This window comes from Aquarana catesbeiana, linkage group LG07 (assembly GCF_042186555.1).
Source record: "Aquarana catesbeiana isolate 2022-GZ linkage group LG07, ASM4218655v1, whole genome shotgun sequence".
NCBI lineage: Eukaryota > Metazoa > Chordata > Amphibia > Anura > Ranidae > Aquarana > Aquarana catesbeiana.
Window position 1 is genome coordinate 86,485,064 of NC_133330.1, and position 23,707 is coordinate 86,508,770.

The window sequence follows — 23,707 nt, forward strand, 5'->3', positions numbered from 1 at the left end:
CTTTTAAATAGTTTTTGGTAGAACCTAACGTCATTGCACAGAAGTGATCACCCACTGAGGACACCTAGTGGGCTGTAGTGTTTATGCATATGTTGAGGACATTTTTTGCAGCATGTAGTATATATGCATGGTGATACGTGATATTTGATGGTCATTAAGTAATATTGGCACATTGCACATTTTTTAATATTTTGTCATATTTTTTAGCACTAGCACTTTAAATAGTTTTTTGGTAGCTTCTTGGAATATTATTTTGTCACTAATAACACTATGTGGACAGCATATCTTTGACACAATATTAATTGATATAGAAAAGCACGCTACCTAGGATAGATATTCTATTTTTGCATATTTCAGCAGTGGTATTATACACAGAAGTTAGCGCAATCCACTTTTATATTAAATGTATGTGCTGTCTGCTTAATAGAGAGCTGTGATCGTTTAGCGTAGGCTGCTCAGTGTGCTCTGGTGCTGCTCATGCTGACTTACAATTTCACACTGGTCTAGCAACTATGGAAAGTGGGCAAAAACCATGCTGATGGGAGTATGAATATTCATACAGCCCTGGCCAATTACAAAGGGAGGTACCTCAATGCATGCTGGGTGCTGGTATTCATATTTGATTAGCACTGGGTCTTCCTCCAGAGAGAGAAAGGTCCAGGTGGGGAGAGGGCATGGTGCCCCTCTTCAGCACAGGCTGCCAGGCGGCTTCAGGTGGGCGACCTGAGGGCCTGAACCATGAATGCTGAAACCCAGGGTTCTCCTGAGAGCTGTCTGAGGGAAGATTGCCATGGATCCTGTCTGGTTTCACTGAGGAAGGTGTCCTGTGACTAGGGCCTTGAGAGTACAGACTCCCTAAAGGGATCATAGAGACTGGTGCTGCTAAGTCCCCCTCTGGGTGCTAGAAGTCAGCTGCCGGGTGTAAGCTAAAGGGGACTTCGGCTGGTGTCTTGAGTCTTGAAGCAAGGTCCACTAAATTCCTTCTAATAAAACGACTTTGCTCTATTCTGTACAATCTGCTACACAGATCTACTGAGAAAGCTGTCCTCACGTGTGAATAGTTAAATTTGGAGTATCCTACTATATCCCTTCCCTATCCAAGCTCTCCATATAAAACAACAAAACAAATCCCCTAGACTGGCTATTGGAGACAGTGAGCGGAAGAGTGTGTGCACCTGGCTGTGTGGAAAATACCCTTTAACTGCCTGCGGATTAAACAGTGGGGAGACACGGGCAAAAATTCAAGCTGCTCCTACGGCGGGTAGCACTACACATATATACCATTATCTGCACTTTTAGATTGATGTATTTATATTTGTGTTGATTTTTGCACTTTACATAGAAATACAGTATCTAATTGTTGCACATAAAGGCTATTCAGTCTCTAGATCAAGTTAAGAACTTAGGCCCGGTTCACAATACAACTCAAGTCCTATTAGAACAGTTCTATTGCACTTAATGGGGCACGACTTGTCATGCACCAGTTTGAACCGGGCCTAAGAGGGCATCCATTCCTGAGATAACACAAGTAGTGTGTAATAGGACACATGACAGTTCTAAATTGCTGACAAGATCAACAGGTTTATTTTATAAACTGATATAACACTGCTGCGATGTGGGAAGCCTGCGAATCCACTGCGGGTTCCCGCATCGCATGTCTCCCGGCGGCAGGTCAGACTGCCCTATGCGAACTGCTGGGAGTGCCAGTTAAAATTTAAATGACACCCCCAAATCAGTTCGCATATCGCAGTGCGATCTGCAAACTCAGACAGGAATCTGATCGCATGGGTGTGAACACTCATGCATTCCGATTCTGCTGTGGACCAAAAAAAGGGTCCTGTGTGAATTTGGTCCAAATGCAATACGAATTCAGCCATACTACCTGTATGGCTGAAATCGCATCGAACAGAGGTCGCATGTGATTTGCACTGCAGTGAAAGTGCAAATCACATCCGATCTCGGACATCACACTAGTGGGAACTGGCCCAAATGCTTTCCACTTTATTTTTATCTGACCAAAAGTGAGTAAATAAGAGAAATTCATTGTTAGCATTTACGTACACTTTAAGATACCATATGCAGGAAATATACAATTCATGAAGTACTGCAATCCAAATTTATTTTAGGCCACTACATTTTGTTGAGATTGCAGCTGTTCATCTACATATACATTATAATATATATTTAAATAGAATACAAAGGTTAAATCTTCATGATGTCCTTACCCCAGTTATAAGGTGTCTGTGCTGTTAAAAAATAAATAAGAACAAGTTTTAATAACAGAAGACACTTTACATATAATGATTTTAAAGAAATGCAGTTGTTCTTACATCACACAAGTAATGTGACAGGCTACATATATGTGATGATATGGTATATACCAGGATTGAGAGAACTCCAGTACTCCTATAGTCATAGACATTCAGAAAGGAAAGCACCCATCAAAACTATATGGTCAATGACCAGTGGCTTATAAGAATGAATCATGTAGACCCCAGATTGAACTTCGCAATAGTGTGAACCCGGCCTAAAGTGGACCTTCACTCAAATAGTTAATTTATTTTTTTTGAGGGGGGGTTTATTTGTTTATTTTGATCCAGTATGCCTCCTTTCCTGCACGGGGATATACTGTACATTTACCACATCCAAGGACACATTGGCTTCTATACTCTGGAGGCTGGAGTAGGGTAGACCTAAATTGTGTCATCAGGGGGCAGAGTCAACTGGCTCCCAGTGACATTGGAGAATAGGTCCAATTCGCATCCAATTCGCATAGCAGAAGATGGTGACTGGCTCGCTATGGAGCCGGTTCACACATCTCCGCAGCGGCTCTGGTGCGAATTGCACAGGAACCCTGTGTGTCTTTTGGTCTGTTTCAGGTCCGAATTCAGCCAAAAATTCGGGCTGACATCGGACTTGAAACGGTGAATGGCGGCGCATCGGACTCCTGCTGTGAGCCACTACGTTCTCTAGTGTGAACCCAGGCTTAAGTTCTGGACAGCTCATAGAGAACTGAATTCAGTTTAGTATTTTTTGGAAGATTGTAACCTTGAGTGCCGGCATCGTCCAAGATTGCAAATCACATGCAATCTCTTTGCGATGCAATTTCAGCCATACAGATAGGACCCTTTTTTTGGTCCGCAGCAGAATCGGATTGCATGGGTGTGTACACCCATGCAATCCGATTCCTGTCTGAGTTTGTAGATCGCACTGCGATATGCAAACTGGTTTGGGGATGTCATTAACTTTTAACTGACACTCCCAGCAGTTTGCAGTGTGACCTGCCGCCGGGAGACATGCAATGCGGGAACCCGCAGTGGATTTGCAGGCTTCCCACATCACAGCAGTGTGAACCACCCCGAGAAATCATTTTTTTCATCTGATATGCACTTATTAATGGTGGAGGTGATGTTACTGTGATTTCCACTGAGCTTCAGCTGATGTCCATTGAATCTACAGACAACAGGTAGTCGATTGTCACTTCTGATCCCACAGCAGTCTTCCATAGTGTTGCAGTGTAGTTAAACGCCACTATCAACACTATCTTCTCATCGTTAAATCTTTCTCGTCTTTAAATGGTAATAATCTTTTGCAACTGGCTTTTTAGCACCACTCAAATCTATGGAGTCTGGATCATTAAGACAAAAACAGAATGCTCAGAGTTAAGTTTTTAAGTCCTTGCTTCTCATATTGGCTGTGCATAGGAAAAGACTAGAATCATACACAAAAAATGGGTCTACCTATAGTAAGCACCATAGCAGTCATGCTGCAACTACAGACTAATTGAAGTATTGCCTAAAACATAAATGAGCACCATATCATACTCTAACTGACTGTTATAAATGACTTAATCATGCTAAAATTTAAACATATACTGTATGTTTTTCCATTCTTGTTTGGCATGTACACTGGTGTAATCCAGTTGCCTATTTAATTGATGAGCTATATCCAGGAATTAAAGGGTCTCTGGACTAACATCTAGGAGATGTTCCTGGTTTTAGACTGGAGTTGTGGTTTAGACAATTGCTGTGTGTGTATAAAATAAGTATATTAAAAACTAATAACTCATACAAAAAAATCTATACAAATAAAAGGGAGTGCATTAAATCAATGCACCAATGAATAATTACATTTTTTTATATACTTAATTCTTGCGTAACACTGATTGTTCCATGTATAGTTATCTTATTATTGGGATTTCATATAGCAGCTTGGGTTGAGAAAATGTTTGCATTTGCTATTCATATATAAAATAAGCTACACTACATTTTACTGGGAGCAATCCATTCTTTATATTTATATTCCCTACTTGTTACTAATGGATTGAAGAACAGTCACAACATTGACACCATTCTTGTATGCAGGGCTTGCGCCAGCATAAGGAGGCATAGGTAGCCCGCTTAGGGACCCAGGATGGGGGGGGGGGACACAAAATCTGAGTACCCAGCCACTTGCTGGGGATTTGGATTTTTTAAATACCTGTTTTGTTTTATATATGGTGGGGGAGATGTGGTGCCCCTGAATCCTTGAGTCCCAGAACCCGAAGCCTCATGTATGTCAGCAAGGATCAGCGTGGATAGCCGTGTGTCACAGATCCTGGATGAGACAGATGACGCCCTTTGCACAGTAGCAGGAAACTTTCATGCTGCTCCTGCAGTACTGGTAAGGTAAGAGAGCCCCCCTCCACTCCTGCCTGGTAGCCAGAAATATATTCACTGCAACAGCAGTTTCCTGACTCTTCTACACAGTGTTTAGTATAGTGTGTGCTCCAGGTGTCCTCCTGTCACTCTGCCCCCCCTCCTGTCACTCTACCTCCCTCCTGCCACACTGCCCCCTCCTGTCACACTACCCCCTCCTTTCACACTGCTCCCCTCCTGTTACATTACCCCCTCCTGTCACACTGCCCCCCTCCTGTCACAGTACCCCCCTTTTGTTACAGTGCCCCCCCTCCTGTCCTTTTGCCCCCCGTCACTCTGCCCCTGCTGTCACATTGCTCCTCTCCTGTCACTGTGTAGTGTGTACCTAATTCTGGAGGTGAGCGGGCATTTCACCTTAAGGTGGAGATTCACAACTGTCACCTGTTTATGACACAGTGGTGTGGATTTTTGATGTGATTTTGTTTTTGATTTGGAGATATGTGAAAGACTTTTAACCACTTACAGACCGGCTCCTGTACATATACGTCGGCACTTTGAAGATGGATATCTCGGTAATGGCAGCAGCTGCTGCGACAACCAAGGTATCCATCTTTACAGGAGCCGGTTCTGTGTACGATAATGGTGGTCTCTGCGGCGGGCGCCCACCGCCGCTTACCGGAGCCGTCGGTAGCGGCGGAGGTGATCGGGACCTTTCTGTGCCTGGGTATGGAGACGAGTGAGGCTAAGATGGCCGCCACCCGTCTCCATACCATTGGACGGCTGAAGCGACGTCATTACGTCAGCTCCGCCCACTTTTCTTAAAGGCATATTTTTTTTTTATGTCAAACCACACATGTGAGTTATCGCCGCAACCGGTAGAGCAAGAGCAATAATTCTAGCCATAGACCTCCTCTGTAGTGCAAAACATGCAACCTGTAGAATTTTTTAAACGACACCTATGTAGATATTTAGGGTAAAATTTTGACACCATTCCACGAGCGGGCGCAATTTTGAAGCGTGACATGTTGGGTATGAATTTGCTTGGTGTAACATTATATTTCACAATATAAAAAAAATTGGGCTAACTTTACTGTTGTCCTATTTTTTTATTCAAAAAAGTGAATTTTTTCCAAAAAGAGTGCGCTTATAAGACCGCTGCGCAAATACGGTGCAATAAAAAGTATTTCAATGACTGCCATTTTATTCTCTATGGTGTTAGAAAAAAAACAATATATAATGTTTGGGGGTTCTAAGTAATTTTCTAGCAAAAAAACCTGTTTTAAACATGTAAACACGTAAAATCCAAAACAAGGCTGGTCCTTAAAGCGGACTTCCACACAAAAATGGAACTTCTGCTTTTCGGAACCCTCCCCCCCTCCGGTGTCACATTTGGCACCTTTCAGGGGGTCCCTCACCTTTTGTCCCTCCGCGCTGTCTCCTGGGAAACACACAGATCCCAGGAGATAGCGGGGACCAGTTACGACTCGCAGCGCGACTCGCGCATGCGCAGTAGGGAACCAGGAAGTGAAGCCGCAACGCTTCACTTCCTGATTTTCCCGCACCTAGGATGGCGGCGGCAGCTGCCGAGAGTCGAGCGAGTGATCGGCGTCGGCTGCCGACACCGCTGGACCCTGGGACAGGTAAGTCTCCATTTATTAAAAGTCAGCAGCTGCAGTATTTGTAGCTGCTGGCTTTTAATATTTTTTTTTTAGGTGGACTCCCTCTTTAAGTGGTTAAAGACACGCTGTTTGTTTTTGTAATAGTTTGATATTCTTTCAGGAGGGTCATTTAGGAGTGTTTACATATAATAATTGCGCTGCACTTAATTTATATATTATATGTTATACATGGTGGATTAGTGGAATCACTTGTAGAGTGTTAGCGGCAATTTTTGTCTTGGTTATTAGGCACAAGTATATTTTTAGGTGAAGAGTTACTGAACACAATTTTTGTGTTGGTGCTTGTGCTGATTGTATTACACTATTTTTACTGCCCCCCCTCTCCTGTCACACTGCCCCCCTCCTGTCACTCTGCCCCCATTCTGTCACACAGGGATACTGATGTAAAGGACGCACCTTTGCCTATGTAGTAGACATGTGCGGTTCGTTTTGTACGAATCGAAAATTCGTACAAATTTCTGAAAATTTCTTCATTCGGAAGTATCCGAAATACGAATTTCTATGCTTCTGAATTGTATACGAAATCAGAGGTTTTCTTCTGCTGCTGAGTGAGGGTTGGGAAAATTACCTTTTTTAATACGGGAGTGGGAGACTGGTACTGGTAGTCGATGGGAGATTCAGAATCGGACAAAATAAGAATGTTCGTTAATATTGTTTTATTATTGTCATAATAATTACAATTGGGGAGAGGGCATGGTGCCCCTCTTCAGCACAGGCTGCCAGGCGGCTTCAGGTGGGCGACCTGAGGGCCTGAACCATGAATGCTGAAACCCAGGGTTCTCCTGAGAGCTGTCTGAGGGAAGATTGCCATGGATCCTGTCTGGTTTCACTGAGGAAGGTGTCCTGTGACTAGGGCCTTGAGAGTACAGACTCCCTAAAGGGATCATAGAGACTGGTGCTGCTAAGTCCCCCTCTGGGTGCTAGAAGTCAGCTGCCGGGTGTAAGCTAAAGGGGACTCCGGCTGGTGTCTTGAGTCTTGAAGCAAGGTCCACTAAATTCCTTCTAATAAAACGACTTTGCTCTATTCTGTACAATCTGCTACACAGATCTACTGAGAAAGCTGTCCTCACGTGTGAATAGTTAAATTTGGAGTATCCTACTATATCCCTTCCCTATCCAAGCTCTCCATATAAAACAACAAAACAAATCCCCTAGACTGGCTATTGGAGACAGTGAGCGGAAGAGTGTGTGCACCTGGCTGTGTGGAAAATACCCTTTAACTGCCTGCGGATTAAACAGTGGGGAGACACGGGCAAAAATTCAAGCTGCTCCTACGGCGGGTAGCACTACACATATATACCATTATCTGCACTTTTAGATTGATGTATTTATATTTGTGTTGATTTTTGCACTTTACATAGAAATACAGTATCTAATTGTTGCACATAAAGGCTATTCAGTCTCTAGATCAAGTTAAGAACTTAGGCCCGGTTCACAATACAACTCAAGTCCTATTAGAACAGTTCTATTGCACTTAATGGGGCACGACTTGTCATGCACCAGTTTGAACCGGGCCTAAGAGGGCATCCATTCCTGAGATAACACAAGTAGTGTGTAATAGGACACATGACAGTTCTAAATTGCTGACAAGATCAACAGGTTTATTTTATAAACTGATATAACACTGCTGCGATGTGGGAAGCCTGCGAATCCACTGCGGGTTCCCGCATCGCATGTCTCCCGGCGGCAGGTCAGACTGCCCTATGCGAACTGCTGGGAGTGCCAGTTAAAATTTAAATGACACCCCCAAATCAGTTCGCATATCGCAGTGCGATCTGCAAACTCAGACAGGAATCTGATCGCATGGGTGTGAACACTCATGCATTCCGATTCTGCTGTGGACCAAAAAAAGGGTCCTGTGTGAATTTGGTCCAAATGCAATACGAATTCAGCCATACTACCTGTATGGCTGAAATCGCATCGAACAGAGGTCGCATGTGATTTGCACTGCAGTGAAAGTGCAAATCACATCCGATCTCGGACATCACACTAGTGGGAACTGGCCCAAATGCTTTCCACTTTATTTTTATCTGACCAAAAGTGAGTAAATAAGAGAAATTCATTGTTAGCATTTACGTACACTTTAAGATACCATATGCAGGAAATATACAATTCATGAAGTACTGCAATCCAAATTTATTTTAGGCCACTACATTTTGTTGAGATTGCAGCTGTTCATCTACATATACATTATAATATATATTTAAATAGAATACAAAGGTTAAATCTTCATGATGTCCTTACCCCAGTTATAAGGTGTCTGTGCTGTTAAAAAATAAATAAGAACAAGTTTTAATAACAGAAGACACTTTACATATAATGATTTTAAAGAAATGCAGTTGTTCTTACATCACACAAGTAATGTGACAGGCTACATATATGTGATGATATGGTATATACCAGGATTGAGAGAACTCCAGTACTCCTATAGTCATAGTCATTCAGAAAGGAAAGCACCCATCAAAACTATATGGTCAATGACCAGTGGCTTATAAGAATGAATCATGTAGACCCCAGATTGAACTTCGCAATAGTGTGAACCCGGCCTAAAGTGGACCTTCACTCAAATAGTTAATTTATTTTTTTTGAGGGGGGGTTTATTTGTTTATTTTGATCCAGTATGCCTCCTTTCCTGCACGGGGATATACTGTACATTTACCACATCCAAGGACACATTGGCTTCTATACTCTGGAGGCTGGAGTAGGGTAGACCTAAATTGTGTCATCAGGGGGCAGAGTCAACTGGCTCCCAGTGACATTGGAGAATAGGTCCAATTCGCATCCAATTCGCATAGCAGAAGATGGTGACTGGCTCGCTATGGAGCCGGTTCACACATCTCCGCAGCGGCTCTGGTGCGAATTGCACAGGAACCCTGTGTGTCTTTTGGTCTGTTTCAGGTCCGAATTCAGCCAAAAATTCGGGCTGACATCGGACTTGAAACGGTGAATGGCGGCGCATCGGACTCCTGCTGTGAGCCACTACGTTCTCTAGTGTGAACCCAGGCTTAAGTTCTGGACAGCTCATAGAGAACTGAATTCAGTTTAGTATTTTTTGGAAGATTGTAACCTTGAGTGCCGGCATCGTCCAAGATTGCAAATCACATGCAATCTCTTTGCGATGCAATTTCAGCCATACAGATAGGACCCTTTTTTTGGTCCGCAGCAGAATCGGATTGCATGGGTGTGTACACCCATGCAATCCGATTCCTGTCTGAGTTTGTAGATCGCACTGCGATATGCAAACTGGTTTGGGGATGTCATTAACTTTTAACTGACACTCCCAGCAGTTTGCAGTGTGACCTGCCGCCGGGAGACATGCAATGCGGGAACCCGCAGTGGATTCGCAGGCTTCCCGCATCACAGCAGTGTGAACCACCCCGAGAAATCATTTTTTTCATCTGATATGCACTTATTAATGGTGGAGGTGATGTTACTGTGATTTCCACTGAGCTTCAGCTGATGTCCATTGAATCTACAGACAACAGGTAGTCGATTGTCACTTCTGATCCCACAGCAGTCTTCCATAGTGTTGCAGTGTAGTTAAACGCCACTATCAACACTATCTTCTCATCGTTAAATCTTTCTCGTCTTTAAATGGTAATAATCTTTTGCAACTGGCTTTTTAGCACCACTCAAATCTATGGAGTCTGGATCATTAAGACAAAAACAGAATGCTCAGAGTTAAGTTTTTAAGTCCTTGCTTCTCATATTGGCTGTGCATAGGAAAAGACTAGAATCATACACAAAAAATGGGTCTACCTATAGTAAGCACCATAGCAGTCATGCTGCAACTACAGACTAATTGAAGTATTGCCTAAAACATAAATGAGCACCATATCATACTCTAACTGACTGTTATAAATGACTTAATCATGCTAAAATTTAAACATATACTGTATGTTTTTCCATTCTTGTTTGGCATGTACACTGGTGTAATCCAGTTGCCTATTTAATTGATGAGCTATATCCAGGAATTAAAGGGTCTCTGGACTAACATCTAGGAGATGTTCCTGGTTTTAGACTGGAGTTGTGGTTTAGACAATTGCTGTGTGTGTATAAAATAAGTATATTAAAAACTAATAACTCATACAAAAAAATCTATACAAATAAAAGGGAGTGCATTAAATCAATGCACCAATGAATAATTACATTTTTTTATATACTTAATTCTTGCGTAACACTGATTGTTCCATGTATAGTTATCTTATTATTGGGATTTCATATAGCAGCTTGGGTTGAGAAAATGTTTGCATTTGCTATTCATATATAAAATAAGCTACACTACATTTTACTGGGAGCAATCCATTCTTTATATTTATATTCCCTACTTGTTACTAATGGATTGAAGAACAGTCACAACATTGACACCATTCTTGTATGCAGGGCTTGCGCCAGCATAAGGAGGCATAGGTAGCCCGCCTTAGGGACCCAGGATGGGGGGGGGGACACAAAATCTGAGTACCCAGCCACTTGCTGGGGATTTGGATTTTTTAAATACCTGTTTTGTTTTATATATGGTGGGGGAGATGTGGTGCCCCTGAATCCTTGAGTCCCAGAACCCGAAGCCTCATGTATGTCAGCAAGGATCAGCGTGGATAGCCGTGTGTCACAGATCCTGGATGAGACAGATGACGCCCTTTGCACAGTAGCAGGAAACTTTCATGCTGCTTCTGCAGTACTGGTAAGGTAAGAGAGCCCCCCTCCACTCCTGCCTGGTAGCCAGAAATATATTCACTGCAACAGCAGTTTCCTGACTCTTCTACACAGTGTTTAGTATAGTGTGTGCTCCAGGTGTCCTCCTGTCACTCTGCCCCCCCTCCTGTCACTCTACCTCCCTCCTGCCACACTGCCCCCTCCTGTCACACTACCCCCTCCTTTCACACTGCTCCCCTCCTGTTACATTACCCCCTCCTGTCACACTGCCCCCCTCCTGTCACAGTACCCCCCTTTTGTTACAGTGCCCCCCCTCCTGTCCTTTTGCCCCCCGTCACTCTGCCCCTGCTGTCACATTGCTCCTCTCCTGTCACTGTGTAGTGTGTACCTAATTCTGGAGGTGAGCGGGCATTTCACCTTAAGGTGGAGATTCACAACTGTCACCTGTTTATGACACAGTGGTGTGGATTTTTGATGTGATTTTGTTTTTGATTTGGAGATATGTGAAAGACTTTTAACCACTTACAGACCGGCTCCTGTACATATACGTCGGCACTTTGAAGATGGATATCTCGGTAATGGCAGCAGCTGCTGCGACAACCAAGGTATCCATCTTTACAGGAGCCGGTTCTGTGTACGATAATGGTGGTCTCTGCGGCGGGCGCCCACCGCCGCTTACCGGAGCCGTCGGTAGCGGCGGAGGTGATCGGGACCTTTCTGTGCCTGGGTATGGAGACGAGTGAGGCTAAGATGGCCGCCACCCGTCTCCATACCATTGGACGGCTGAAGCGACGTCATTACGTCAGCTCCGCCCACTTTTCTTAAAGGCATATTTTTTTTTTATGTCAAACCACACATGTGAGTTATCGCCGCAACCGGTAGAGCAAGAGCAATAATTCTAGCCATAGACCTCCTCTGTAGTGCAAAACATGCAACCTGTAGAATTTTTTAAACGACACCTATGTAGATATTTAGGGTAAAATTTTGACACCATTCCACGAGCGGGCGCAATTTTGAAGCGTGACATGTTGGGTATGAATTTGCTTGGTGTAACATTATATTTCACAATATAAAAAAAATTGGGCTAACTTTACTGTTGTCCTATTTTTTTATTCAAAAAAGTGAATTTTTTCCAAAAAGAGTGCGCTTATAAGACCGCTGCGCAAATACGGTGCAATAAAAAGTATTTCAATGACTGCCATTTTATTCTCTATGGTGTTAGAAAAAAAACAATATATAATGTTTGGGGGTTCTAAGTAATTTTCTAGCAAAAAAACCTGTTTTAAACATGTAAACACGTAAAATCCAAAACAAGGCTGGTCCTTAAAGCGGACTTCCACACAAAAATGGAACTTCTGCTTTTCGGAACCCTCCCCCCCTCCGGTGTCACATTTGGCACCTTTCAGGGGGTCCCTCACCTTTTGTCCCTCCGCGCTGTCTCCTGGGAAACACACAGATCCCAGGAGATAGCGGGGACCAGTTACGACTCGCAGCGCGACTCGCGCATGCGCAGTAGGGAACCAGGAAGTGAAGCCGCAACGCTTCACTTCCTGATTTTCCCGCACCTAGGATGGCGGCGGCAGCTGCCGAGAGTCGAGCGAGTGATCGGCGTCGGCTGCCGACACCGCTGGACCCTGGGACAGGTAAGTCTCCATTTATTAAAAGTCAGCAGCTGCAGTATTTGTAGCTGCTGGCTTTTAATATTTTTTTTTTAGGTGGACTCCCTCTTTAAGTGGTTAAAGACACGCTTTTTGTTTTTGTAATAGTTTGATATTCTTTCAGGAGGGTCATTTAGGAGTGTTTACATATAATAATTGCGCTGCACTTAATTTATATATTATATGTTATACATGGTGGATTAGTGGAATCACTTGTAGAGTGTTAGCGGCAATTTTTGTCTTGGTTATTAGGCACAAGTATATTTTTAGGTGAAGAGTTACTGAACACAATTTTTGTGTTGGTGCTTGTGCTGATTGTATTACACTATTTTTACTGCCCCCCCTCTCCTGTCACACTGCCCCCCTCCTGTCACTCTGCCCCCATTCTGTCACACAGGGATACTGATGTAAAGGACGCACCTTTGCCTATGTAGTAGACATGTGCGGTTCGTTTTGTACGAATCGAAAATTCGTACAAATTTCTGAAAATTTCTTCATTCGGAAGTATCCGAAATACGAATTTCTATGCTTCTGAATTGTATACGAAATCAGAGGTTTTCTTCTGCTGCTGAGTGAGGGTTGGGAAAATTACCTTTTTTAATACGGGAGTGGGAGACTGGTACTGGTAGTCGATGGGAGATTCAGAATCGGACAAAATAAGAATGTTCGTTAATATTGTTTTATTATTGTCATAATAATTACAATTATTCGTTATGATAAAATTAAAAACCCAGGAAGTCAGCACAGCACAGGGATGGTGGGGGCCCCTCATAATGAGCACAGCACAGGGATGGTGGGAGCCCCTCATAATGAGCACAGCAGGGGTACAGCCCTAGGAGGAAGTCAGCACAGCACAGGGATGGTGGAAGCCCCTCATAATGAGCACAGCACAGGGATGGTGGGAGCCCCTCATAATGAGCACAGCACAGGGATGGTGGGAGCCCCTCATAATGAGCACAGCACAGGGATGGTGGGAGCCCCTCATAATGAGCACAGCACAGGGATGGTGGGAGCCCCTCATAATGAGCACAGCACAGGGATGGTGGGAGCCCCTCATAATGAGCACAGCACAGGGATGGTGGGAGCCCCTCATAATGAGCACAGCAGGGGTACAGCTCCAGGAAGTCAGCACAGGGATGGTGGGAGCCCCTCATAATTAGCACATCAGGGGTACAAACCCAGGAAGTCAGCACAGCACAGGGATGGTGGGAGCCCCTCATAATGAGCATAATGAGTCCGACGACTGCCACAATGAGAAAGGTATTTTTTGCTTTTTAAATTAATTATAACGAACGTTCGTAATTGTTACAAAAGCTTAAGGAACCTAACGAAAATTCATATTTTATATATATATACGAATTAACGGCTAATACGAAACAAAACAAATTTATTGACAGCGCACATGTCTACTATGTAGAAAAAATCCTCGCTCTGCTTGTATGTGAGCTCCTGGATTTATCTATGCATTATGACCCATGAGAAATGCAAGAGGAAGAGAGGATACATGCTGAGGGGGTGGGAAAACCTAAAAAGCCAGAGGGTCACTGGATCAGACTTTAGAACTGCTATATTATTTTAGGGTAACTGATTTTATCCAGAATTACATCTGAAGAACAAGCATCAATAATACAGTCTTTAAAACGCCTATAACCAGAGAAACGATTTAATTTGATTTTATCAGTTTCCGCCAATGTAATCCTGCTTCTGCAAAAATTTGCAAAATTATTCTTCCTCCACAAATATGTCACCGTACCTCACAAGGTGTGCCTGGTTTTTCTTTTCCACAATGTTTTTAAAGTACATTTAAACAATAGTACAATTTACAGAATCAGGTAGAAAAAAGAGAAAAGAAACACATATTGAGATTGTCATTAAACATCTCGGTACATAGAGACACTGTACCAAGCTGATCTGAGAGGTTGGGTGCCTTGTGAGCACTGTGATGACCAATCCCAGTGATCACATGGTACCCAAGCCCCTCAGATCACATGGATACTGCTTACAATGCTGATCCCTCCCCTCCCCCTTACAACAGGGGAAGGAGAGAGATCGAGTGATTGTAAATGGGGACAGAATAATTGGAATTGTAGCTGCACATTCATTCATTCTGTTTTAGTGACACAGGGATTTTTTTTCAATCCTTTCATGCCCCCCCTTTCTCTCCTACACATACTAGTTGCATGCTTTCTCAATGTATATAAAATCTTTCACCCCCTTAATTCTGCACATTTCAACATTCATCCCTTCATCTCCATTCTGCATTAAAGTGGAAGAAACCTACAACTATTCTTAAAAATGTTCCCATCCCCCCTCCCCTTACATATTCTGTCTAACCCATATTTGTCACACATAGGCTCCCATAGCCCAGCCATTGTCGGCATTCCCTCCTCTCCCCTGCAGCAGCCACTCACTGACACAGGGGAGCCAGTGCTGCAGGATCATATGACTGGACTGGAGCAGATTAAAAATAGGTAAATATCTTTTTGATATACAGTTTAGGCAGGACAGGTAGAAGAAGGGGGAGGAAATATTTTTAAGAATAGATATAGTTAGGGTTTTCTTCCACTTTAAGCCTAATAGTGCTTTTAGCAATACATTAGCCATTTTTCTACTTTATGCAAATTATTAAGAATTAATATTAAAATCCTTACATTGAGAGGGTGAACTGTGACCCGGGGCTGTAAAATATAAACCACAAATACTGTTAAAGCAAATCATCTCATCCAATAGATTTTAAATAATTTTAACAATGAAAAATAATGAAATAAATAAATCTGAGCTTATACCTTACTGACTTTGTGATCAAAAGCCAATTGAGGTCCAAAAGTTCAAATGAGTACTCGGTTTATGCATTATATGCAATATTGTCACATTTTACTGTAAATCCCTTTCTTGTGTAGTGCCGTTCCAGGTAGACTGCTAGGTAAATTTGGTTTTTGGCTTCACTGTTGTGAGTGGAGAAGTCATTTTTGTTCTGGTCTGTTCAGGGTTTCACAGGCTGGGGGTTTGATTGCTTCCCCTGCCTCTGGAAGAAGCTTCCAAAACATAGGAAGGGAGAATTCAAATGACTAGCCTAAAATGTATCATGCCGTAGTCCAGTGATGGTCAACCTTGGCACCCCAGATGTTTTGGAACTACATTTCCAATAATGCTCATGTACTCTGCAGTGTAGTTGAACATCATGGGAAATGTAGTTCCAAAACATCTGGGGTGCCAAGGTTCGCCATCACTGCCCTGGTCAATCCCTGGAGAGGAATGTCCAGAAGGTGGCTGGGAAGGTGAAAAGTAGTCTGAACCATTGGAAAGGTTGTCTTACAGCCCCAGGAGGAAGTCAGCACAGCACAGGGATGGTGGGAGCCCCTCATAATGGGCACAGCAGGGGTACAGCCCCAGGAGGAACTTCCCACCATCCCTGTGCTGTGATGACTTCCTGGGTTTGTACCCCTGCTGTGCTCATTATGAGGGGCTCCCACCATCCCTGTGCTGTGCTCATTATGAGGGGCTCCCACCATCCCTGTGCTGTGCTCAGTATGAGGGGTTCCCACCATCCCTGTGCTGTGCTGACTTCCTTGGGGAAGTCAGCACAGCACAGGGATGGTGGGAGCCCCCTCATAATGAGCACAGCAGGGGTACAAACCCAGGAAGTCATCACAGCACAGGGATGGTGGGAGACCCACATAATGAGCACAGCAGGGGTACAGCCCCAGGAGGAAGTCAGCACAGCACAGGGATGGTGGGAGCCCCTCATAATAAGCATAATGAGTACGACGACTGCCACATTGAGAAAGGTATTTTTTGCTTTTTAAATTCATTATAACGAACGTTCGTAATTGTTATGAAAGGTTTTGGAACCTAACGAAAATTCGTATTTCGTACGAATCCAAATTGAATTTTGGACACGAAATAAGAATTAACGGCTAATACGAAACGGAACGGGAACGAAACAAAACAAATTTATTGATGGCGCACATATCTACTATGTAGACAAAAATCCTCGCTCTGCTTGTATGTGAGCTCCTGGATTTATCTATGCATTATGACCCATGGGAAATGCAAGAGGAAGAGAAGATACATGCTGAGGGGGTGGAAAAACCTAAAAAAGCCAGAGGGTCACTGGATCAGACTCCGTTTAGAACTGCTATATTATTTTAGGGTAACTGATTTTATCCAGAATTACATCTGAAGAACAAGCATCAATAATACAGTCTTTAAAACGCCTATAACCAGAGAAACTATTTAATTTGATTTTATCAGTTTCCGCCAATGTAATCCTGCTTCTGCAAAAATTTGCAAAATTATTCTTCCTCCACAAATATGTCACCGTACCTCACAAGGTGTGCCTGGTTTTTCTTTTCCACAATGTTTTTAAAGTACATTTAAACAATAGTACAATTTACAGAATCAGGTGGAAAATAGAGAAAAGAAACACATATTGAGATTGTCATTAAACATCTCGGTACATAGAGACACTGTACCAAGCTGATCTGAGTGGTTAGGTGCCTTGTGAGCACTGTGATGACCAATCCCAGTGATCACATGGTACCCAAGCCCCTCAGATCACATGGATACTGCTTACAATGCTGATCCCTCCCCTCCCCCTTACAACAGGGGAAGGAGAGAGATCGAGTGATTGTAAATGGGGACAGAATAATTGGATCTGCAGCTGCACATTCATTCATTCTGTTTTAGTGACACAGGGATTTTTTTTCAATCCTTTCATGCCCCCCCTTTCTCTCCTACACATACTAGTTGCATGCTTTCTCAATGTATATAAACTCTTTCACCCCCTTAATTCTGCACATTTCAACATTCATCCCTTCATCTCCATTCTGCATTAAAGTGGAAGAAACCTACAACTATTCTTAAAAATGTTCCCATCCCCCTACATATTGTGTCTAACCCATATTTGTCACACATAGGCTCCCATAGCCCAGCCATTGTCGGCATTTCCTCCTCTCCCCTGCAGCAGCCACTCACTGACACAGGGGAGCCAGTGCTGCAGGATCATATGACTGGACTGGAGCAGATTAAAAATAGGTAAATATCTTTTTGCTATACAGTTTAGGCAGGACAGGTAGAAGGAGGGGGAGGAAATATTTTAAGAATAGATATAGTTAGGGTTTTCTTCCACTTTAAGCCTAATAGTGCTTTTAGCAATACATTAGCTCTTTTTCTACTTTATGCAAATGATTAAGAATTAATATTAAAATCCTTACATTGAGAGGGTGAACTGTGGCCTGGGGCTGTAAAATATAAACCACAAATACTGTTAAAACAAATCATCTCATCCAATAGATTTTAAATAATTTTAGCAATGAAAAATAATTAAATAAATAAATCTGAGTTTATACCTTACTGACTTTGTGATCAAAAGCCAATTGAGGTCGAAAAGGTCCAAATGAGTACTCGGTTGATGCATTAACTGCAGACAATATTGTCACATTTTACTGTAAATCCCTTTCTTGTGTAGTGCAGTCCCAGGTAGACTGCTAGGTAAATTTGGTTTTTGGCTTCACTGTGCTGAGTTGAGAAGTAATTGTTTGTTCTGGTCTGTTCAGGGTTTCACAGGCTGGGGGTTTGATTGCTTCCCCTGCCTCTGGAAGAAGCTTCCAAAACATAGGAAGGGAGAATTCAAATGACTAGCCTAAAATGTATCATGCCCTAGTCCAGTGATGGTCAACCTTGGCACCCCAGATGTTTTGGAACTACATTTCCAATGATGCTCATGCACTCTGCAGTGTAGTTGAACATCATGGGAAATGTAGTTCCAAAACATCTGGGGTGCCAAGATTCGCCATCACTGCCCTAGTCAATCCCTGGAGAGGCATGTCCAGAAGGTGGCTGGGAAGGTGAAAAGTAGTCTGAACCATTGGAAAGGGTGTCTTACAGCCCCAGGAGGAAGTCAGCACAGCACAGGGATGGTGGGAGCCCCTCATAATGGGCACAGCAGGGGTACAGCCCCAGGAGGAACTTCCCACCATCCCTGTGCTGTGATGACTTCCTGGGTTTGTACCCCTGCTGTGCTCATTATGAGGGGCTCCCACCATCCCTGTGCTGTGCTGACTTCCTGGGTTTGTACCCCTGCTGTTCTCATTATGAGGGGCTCCCACCATCCCTGTGCTGTGTTCCTCCTGGGGCTGTACCCCTGCTGTGCTCATTATGAGGGGTTCCCACCATCCCTGTGCTGTGCTCAGTATGAGGGGTTCCCACCATCCCTGTGCTGTGCTGACTTCAAGTCAGCACAGCACAGGGATGGTGGGAGCCCCCTCATACTGAGCACAGCAGGGGTACAAACCCAGGAAGTCATCACAGCACAGGGATGGTGGGAGACCCTCATAATGAGCACAGCAGGGGTACAGCTCCAGGAGGAAGTCAGCACAGCACAGGCCACATTGAGAAAGGTATTTTTTGCTTTTTAAATTCATTATAACAAACGTTCGTAATTGTTATGAAAGGTTTTGGAAGCTAACGAAAATTCGTATTTCGTACGAATCCACATTGAATTTTGGACACGAATTACGAAATATACGAATTAACGGCTAATACGAAACGGAACGGGAACGAAATAAAACAAATTTATTGACAGCGCACATGTCTACTATGTAGACAAAAATCCTCGCTCTGCTTGTATGTGAGCTCCTGGATTTATCTATGCATTATGACCCATGGGAAATGCAAGAGGAAGAGAAGATACATGCTGAGGGGGTGGGAAAACCTAAAAAAGCCAGAGGGTCACTGGATCAGACTCCGTTTAGAACTGCTATATTATTTTAGGGTAACTGATTTTATCCAGAATTACATCTGAAGAACAAGCATCAATAATACAGTCTTTAAAACGCCTATAACCAGAGAAACGATTTAATTTGATTTTATCAGTTTCCGCCAATGTAATCCTGCTTCTGCAAAAATTTGCAAAATTATTCTTCCTCCACAAATATGTCACCGTACCTCACAAGGTGTGCCTGGTTTTTCTTTTCCACAATGTTTTTAAAGTACATTTAAACAATAGTACAATTTACAGAATCAGGTGGAAAATAGAGAAAAGAAACACATATTGAGATTGTCATTAAACATCTTGGTACATAGAGACACTGTACCAAGCTGATCTGAGAGGTTGGGTGCCTTGTGAGCACTGTGATGACCAATCCCAGTGATCACATGGTACCCAAGCCCCTCAGATCACATGGATACTGCTTACAATGCTGATCCCTCCCCTCCCCCTTACAACAGGGGAAGGAGAGAGATCGAGTGATTGTAAATGGGGACAGAATAATTGGAATTGCAGCTGCACATTCATTCATTCTGTTTTAGTGACACAGGGATTTTTTTTTCAATCCTTTCCTGCCCCCCCTTTCTCTCCTACACATACTAGTTGCATGCTTTCTCAATGTATATAAAATCTTTCACCCCCTTAATTCTGCACATTTCAACATTCATCCCTTCATCTCCATTCTGCATTAAAGTGGAAGAAAACTACAACTATTCTTAAAAATGTTCCCATCCCCCCTCCCCTTACATATTGTGTCTAACCCATATTTGTCACACATAGGCTCCCATAGCCCAGCCATTGTCGGCATTCCCTCCTCTCCCCTGCAGCAGCCACTCACTGACACAGGGGAGCCAGTGCTGCAGGATCATATGACTGGACTGGAGCAGATTAAAAATAGGTAAATATCTTTTTGATATACAGTTTAGGCAGGACAGGTAGAAGAAGGGGGAGGAAATATTTTTAAGAATAGATATAGTTAGGGTTTTCTTCCACTTTAAGCCTAATAGTGCTTTTAGCAATACATTAGCCATTTTTCTACTTTATGCAAATTATTAAGAATTAATATTAAAATCCTTACATTGAGAGGGTGAACTGTGACCCGGGGCTGTAAAATATAAACCACAAATACTGTTAAAGCAAATCATCTCATCCAATAGATTTTAAATAATTTTAACAATGAAAAATAATGAAATAAATAAATCTGAGCTTATACCTTACTGACTTTGTGATCAAAAGCCAATTGAGGTCCAAAAGTACAAATGAGTACTCGGTTTATGCATTATATGCAATATTGTCACATTTTACTGTAAATCCCTTTCTTGTGTAGTGCCGTTCCAGGTAGACTGCTAGGTAAATTTGGTTTTTGGCTTCACTGTTGTGAGTGGAGAAGTCATTTTTGTTCTGGTCTGTTCAGGGTTTCACAGGCTGGGGGTTTGATTGCTTCCCCTGCCTCTGGAAGAAGCTTCCAAAACATAGGAAGGGAGAATTCAAATGACTAGCCTAAAATGTATCATGCCGTAGTCCAGTGATGGTCAACCTTGGCACCCCAGATGTTCTGGAACTACATTTCCCATGATGCTCATGTACTCTGCAGTGTAGTTGAACATCATGGAAAATGTAGTTCCAAAACATCTGGGGTGCCAAGGTTTGCCATCACGGCCCTAGTCAATCCCTGGAGAGGCATGTCCAGAAGGTGGCTGGGAAGGTGAAAAGTAGTCTGAACCATTGGAAAGGTTGTCTTTCCTCTGCAGGAAGGCTTCCGCGTCTCTAGGGGGCTTCTGCACCTAGAGACAGCTGCAGTGAGCTAAAGAGTTGCAGTCTGGGAGGATATTGCAGCTGGTTTTTGCTAGAGGGCACTATCCTGAAGTTCTGGTCTGGAGAAAGGATCCTTTTTCTCTCTCACAGAGGACCTACCTGTGGGTGAAGGCTGGCAGACAGCTCCTGGGACATTGTGAGTAAAGACCTTGCTGTGGACTGTTGGGTTTGAATGTGCTGTAAGGGAACTAAGTGTCTGATGGAAGTTCTATATGGACTGCTGAGTTAGGGTCCTTGAAATATTGGCCATTCCCTGTTACCTCCAGAAAGCTACTGTTGGAAGATTGGAGAGAGATTTGTCCTCCATTATCACTACAGAGTATCTTGTAACCCTAACCCCCTCTCATGTTAAAGTTCTTCAGCAATAAATACTAAAAAGACATCCACCTGAACCTGAACCAGCGTGCTAGGGACTGTGCTTGTGTGACTGGCAGTCTCTGTGCTATACTGGTAGACCTGGGTACATTATCAGTGACTCAGGCTTGGGGAGGGACAAGACCTGTAAGCATTATTAACTGCAGCAGACTGAATGGATAGAAATAAAAATCCTTTGGCAGGTAAAACCCTCCCTTATTTGTATATCATATGTGCATTTAGCTGTTGGCTTGGAGTTCTGTTTAAGAGATTAACTTTGAAGGTTAATGGGTTGGTTTAGGGCTGTTTTCAGATTGTTTTTCTGGGTGTGATCAATTTTGTGCCACCAATATACCACTGTAGTTTTATAGCCTATATCAATTTGCTTGCTTTTGAAGTCAGATTGAGATGCTACTGAGACCATTCAGAATTAATTGTCAGGTGCATTTGACCTGCATTTGTCCTCTTTGTGACCTGCTTCACACTGCTTTTGTATTAGAAAGAAGCAGTTCTCAAGTGAACATAAGTCCATTGACACTGGCCCTTTAACCACTTCAATACCAGGCACTTTCCCCCCTTCCTGCCCTGGACAATTTTTAGCTTTCAGCGATGTCGCATTTTGAATGACAATTGCGCGATCATGCAACACTGTACCCATACTAAATTTTTATAATTTTCTTCCCACAAATAGAGATTTCTTTTGGTGGTATATGATCACCTCTACGGTTTTTAATTTTTGCACTATAAACGAAAAAAGAGCTACAATTTAAAAAAAAAAATCAAAAACTGATGGGCACTGATAGGCAGCACTGACGGCACTCATAGGCGGCACTGGATAGGCAGCACTGATGAGGAGCTAGTGATAGGCTTTACTGAGTGGCACTGATTGGCACTTTGATGAGGCACTGACAGGCATCACTGATGGGGTACTGATTGGCACCTTTTTTGGGCACTGTTGTGGGCACTGATCTGTACTTTCATGGGCACTTACAGGCTTTATAGAGGGGGGCAGGCTGGAAGGTGATGGGCATTGATTGGCAGCTGATGGGCACCTTTTGATGGGGCTGTGCTGATAATCAGCACAGACCCCCCCTCTGACAGGGAAAGCCGCCGATCAGCGTGAACCGAGGAGAGCTGTTTACCGCCACTACCTGGTTCACGCGATGATCAGCTGTGATTGGTCACAGCTGATCACGTGGTATGAAGCCTCTGTCAGAGGCTTCATACCACGATCGGAGTTGCGGTGTGTCAAACTGACACATGGCACATGGCAACTGACACATGGCACTTCCGATCGCTGCGCTGTGTGCCCCCACGGGCACACACGCCAGCTCTGTTATCCTGATCACGTCATATGACGTCCGATCAGGATAACTAAACCACTTTGCCGCTGTCACTTTGCTATACGGCGGGCGGCAAGTGGTAAATATCGAAAAACACATTACTATCAATGCTAATGACTCTACCCCACACATCCCTCCTTTGTTAATACCTTAGCCCCATTACCTTGAGTTATCATAACCAGTTGCCGACTGCCTGTGTGAGGCGGTGGCACAGCCTCTCTACGCTGGATCACGTGTCTGACAGGTAGGGTGCGCACAGGTGCACCCACAGATACAGCTGTGCTGTTATTAGTCACAGCATAAGCCAATCAGCAGGTGCCAGCCAATGACAGCCAACTCCCGCTGATTGGCTCTGTCATTCAGGGAAGGGAGCTCTGTGTTGTAAACAACACAGAGCTCTGAATAGTGACAGGCGATCTTGCTGTTTTTTATTTCCTACAAGGCAGAGCAAATAACAGCAAGATTGCTTAGTAAAAGCACCACATAACACACACATTACACATTGTTAGTCACATATTTAACCCCTTGATCGCCCCTTGATGTTAATCCCTTCCCAGCCAGTGTCATTAGTACAGTGACAGTGTATAGTATTAGCACTGACCACTGTATTAGTGTCACTATTGATGTCAGTGGCAGTTAGTCAACCCCCCAGCCAGCGTCAGCTAGTGTCAGATTGCCCGCCATACTATCACAATCCCACTTTAAGTCACTGATCACCACCATTACTAGCATAACAAAAAAAATTCCAGTATCTATACCAGACGCTATAACTTTCACGCAAACCAAATATACACTAATT

The 23,707-nt window shown here is 43.4% G+C and overlaps 1 protein-coding gene across 1 annotated transcript in view; it reads right to left on the reverse strand.

Annotated features, from left to right (window-relative positions):
• The window catches only part of LOC141103139 (inter-alpha-trypsin inhibitor heavy chain H3-like), a 175,248-nt gene that overhangs the window by 26,997 nt on the left and 124,544 nt on the right, over nucleotides 1–23,707 (reverse strand). Inside the window, exon 16 of the mRNA XM_073592419.1 lies at nucleotides 22,396–22,437. Coding sequence (XP_073448520.1) covers nucleotides 22,396–22,437 — 42 coding nt within the window. The remainder of the gene's footprint in view (nucleotides 1–22,395; nucleotides 22,438–23,707) is intronic.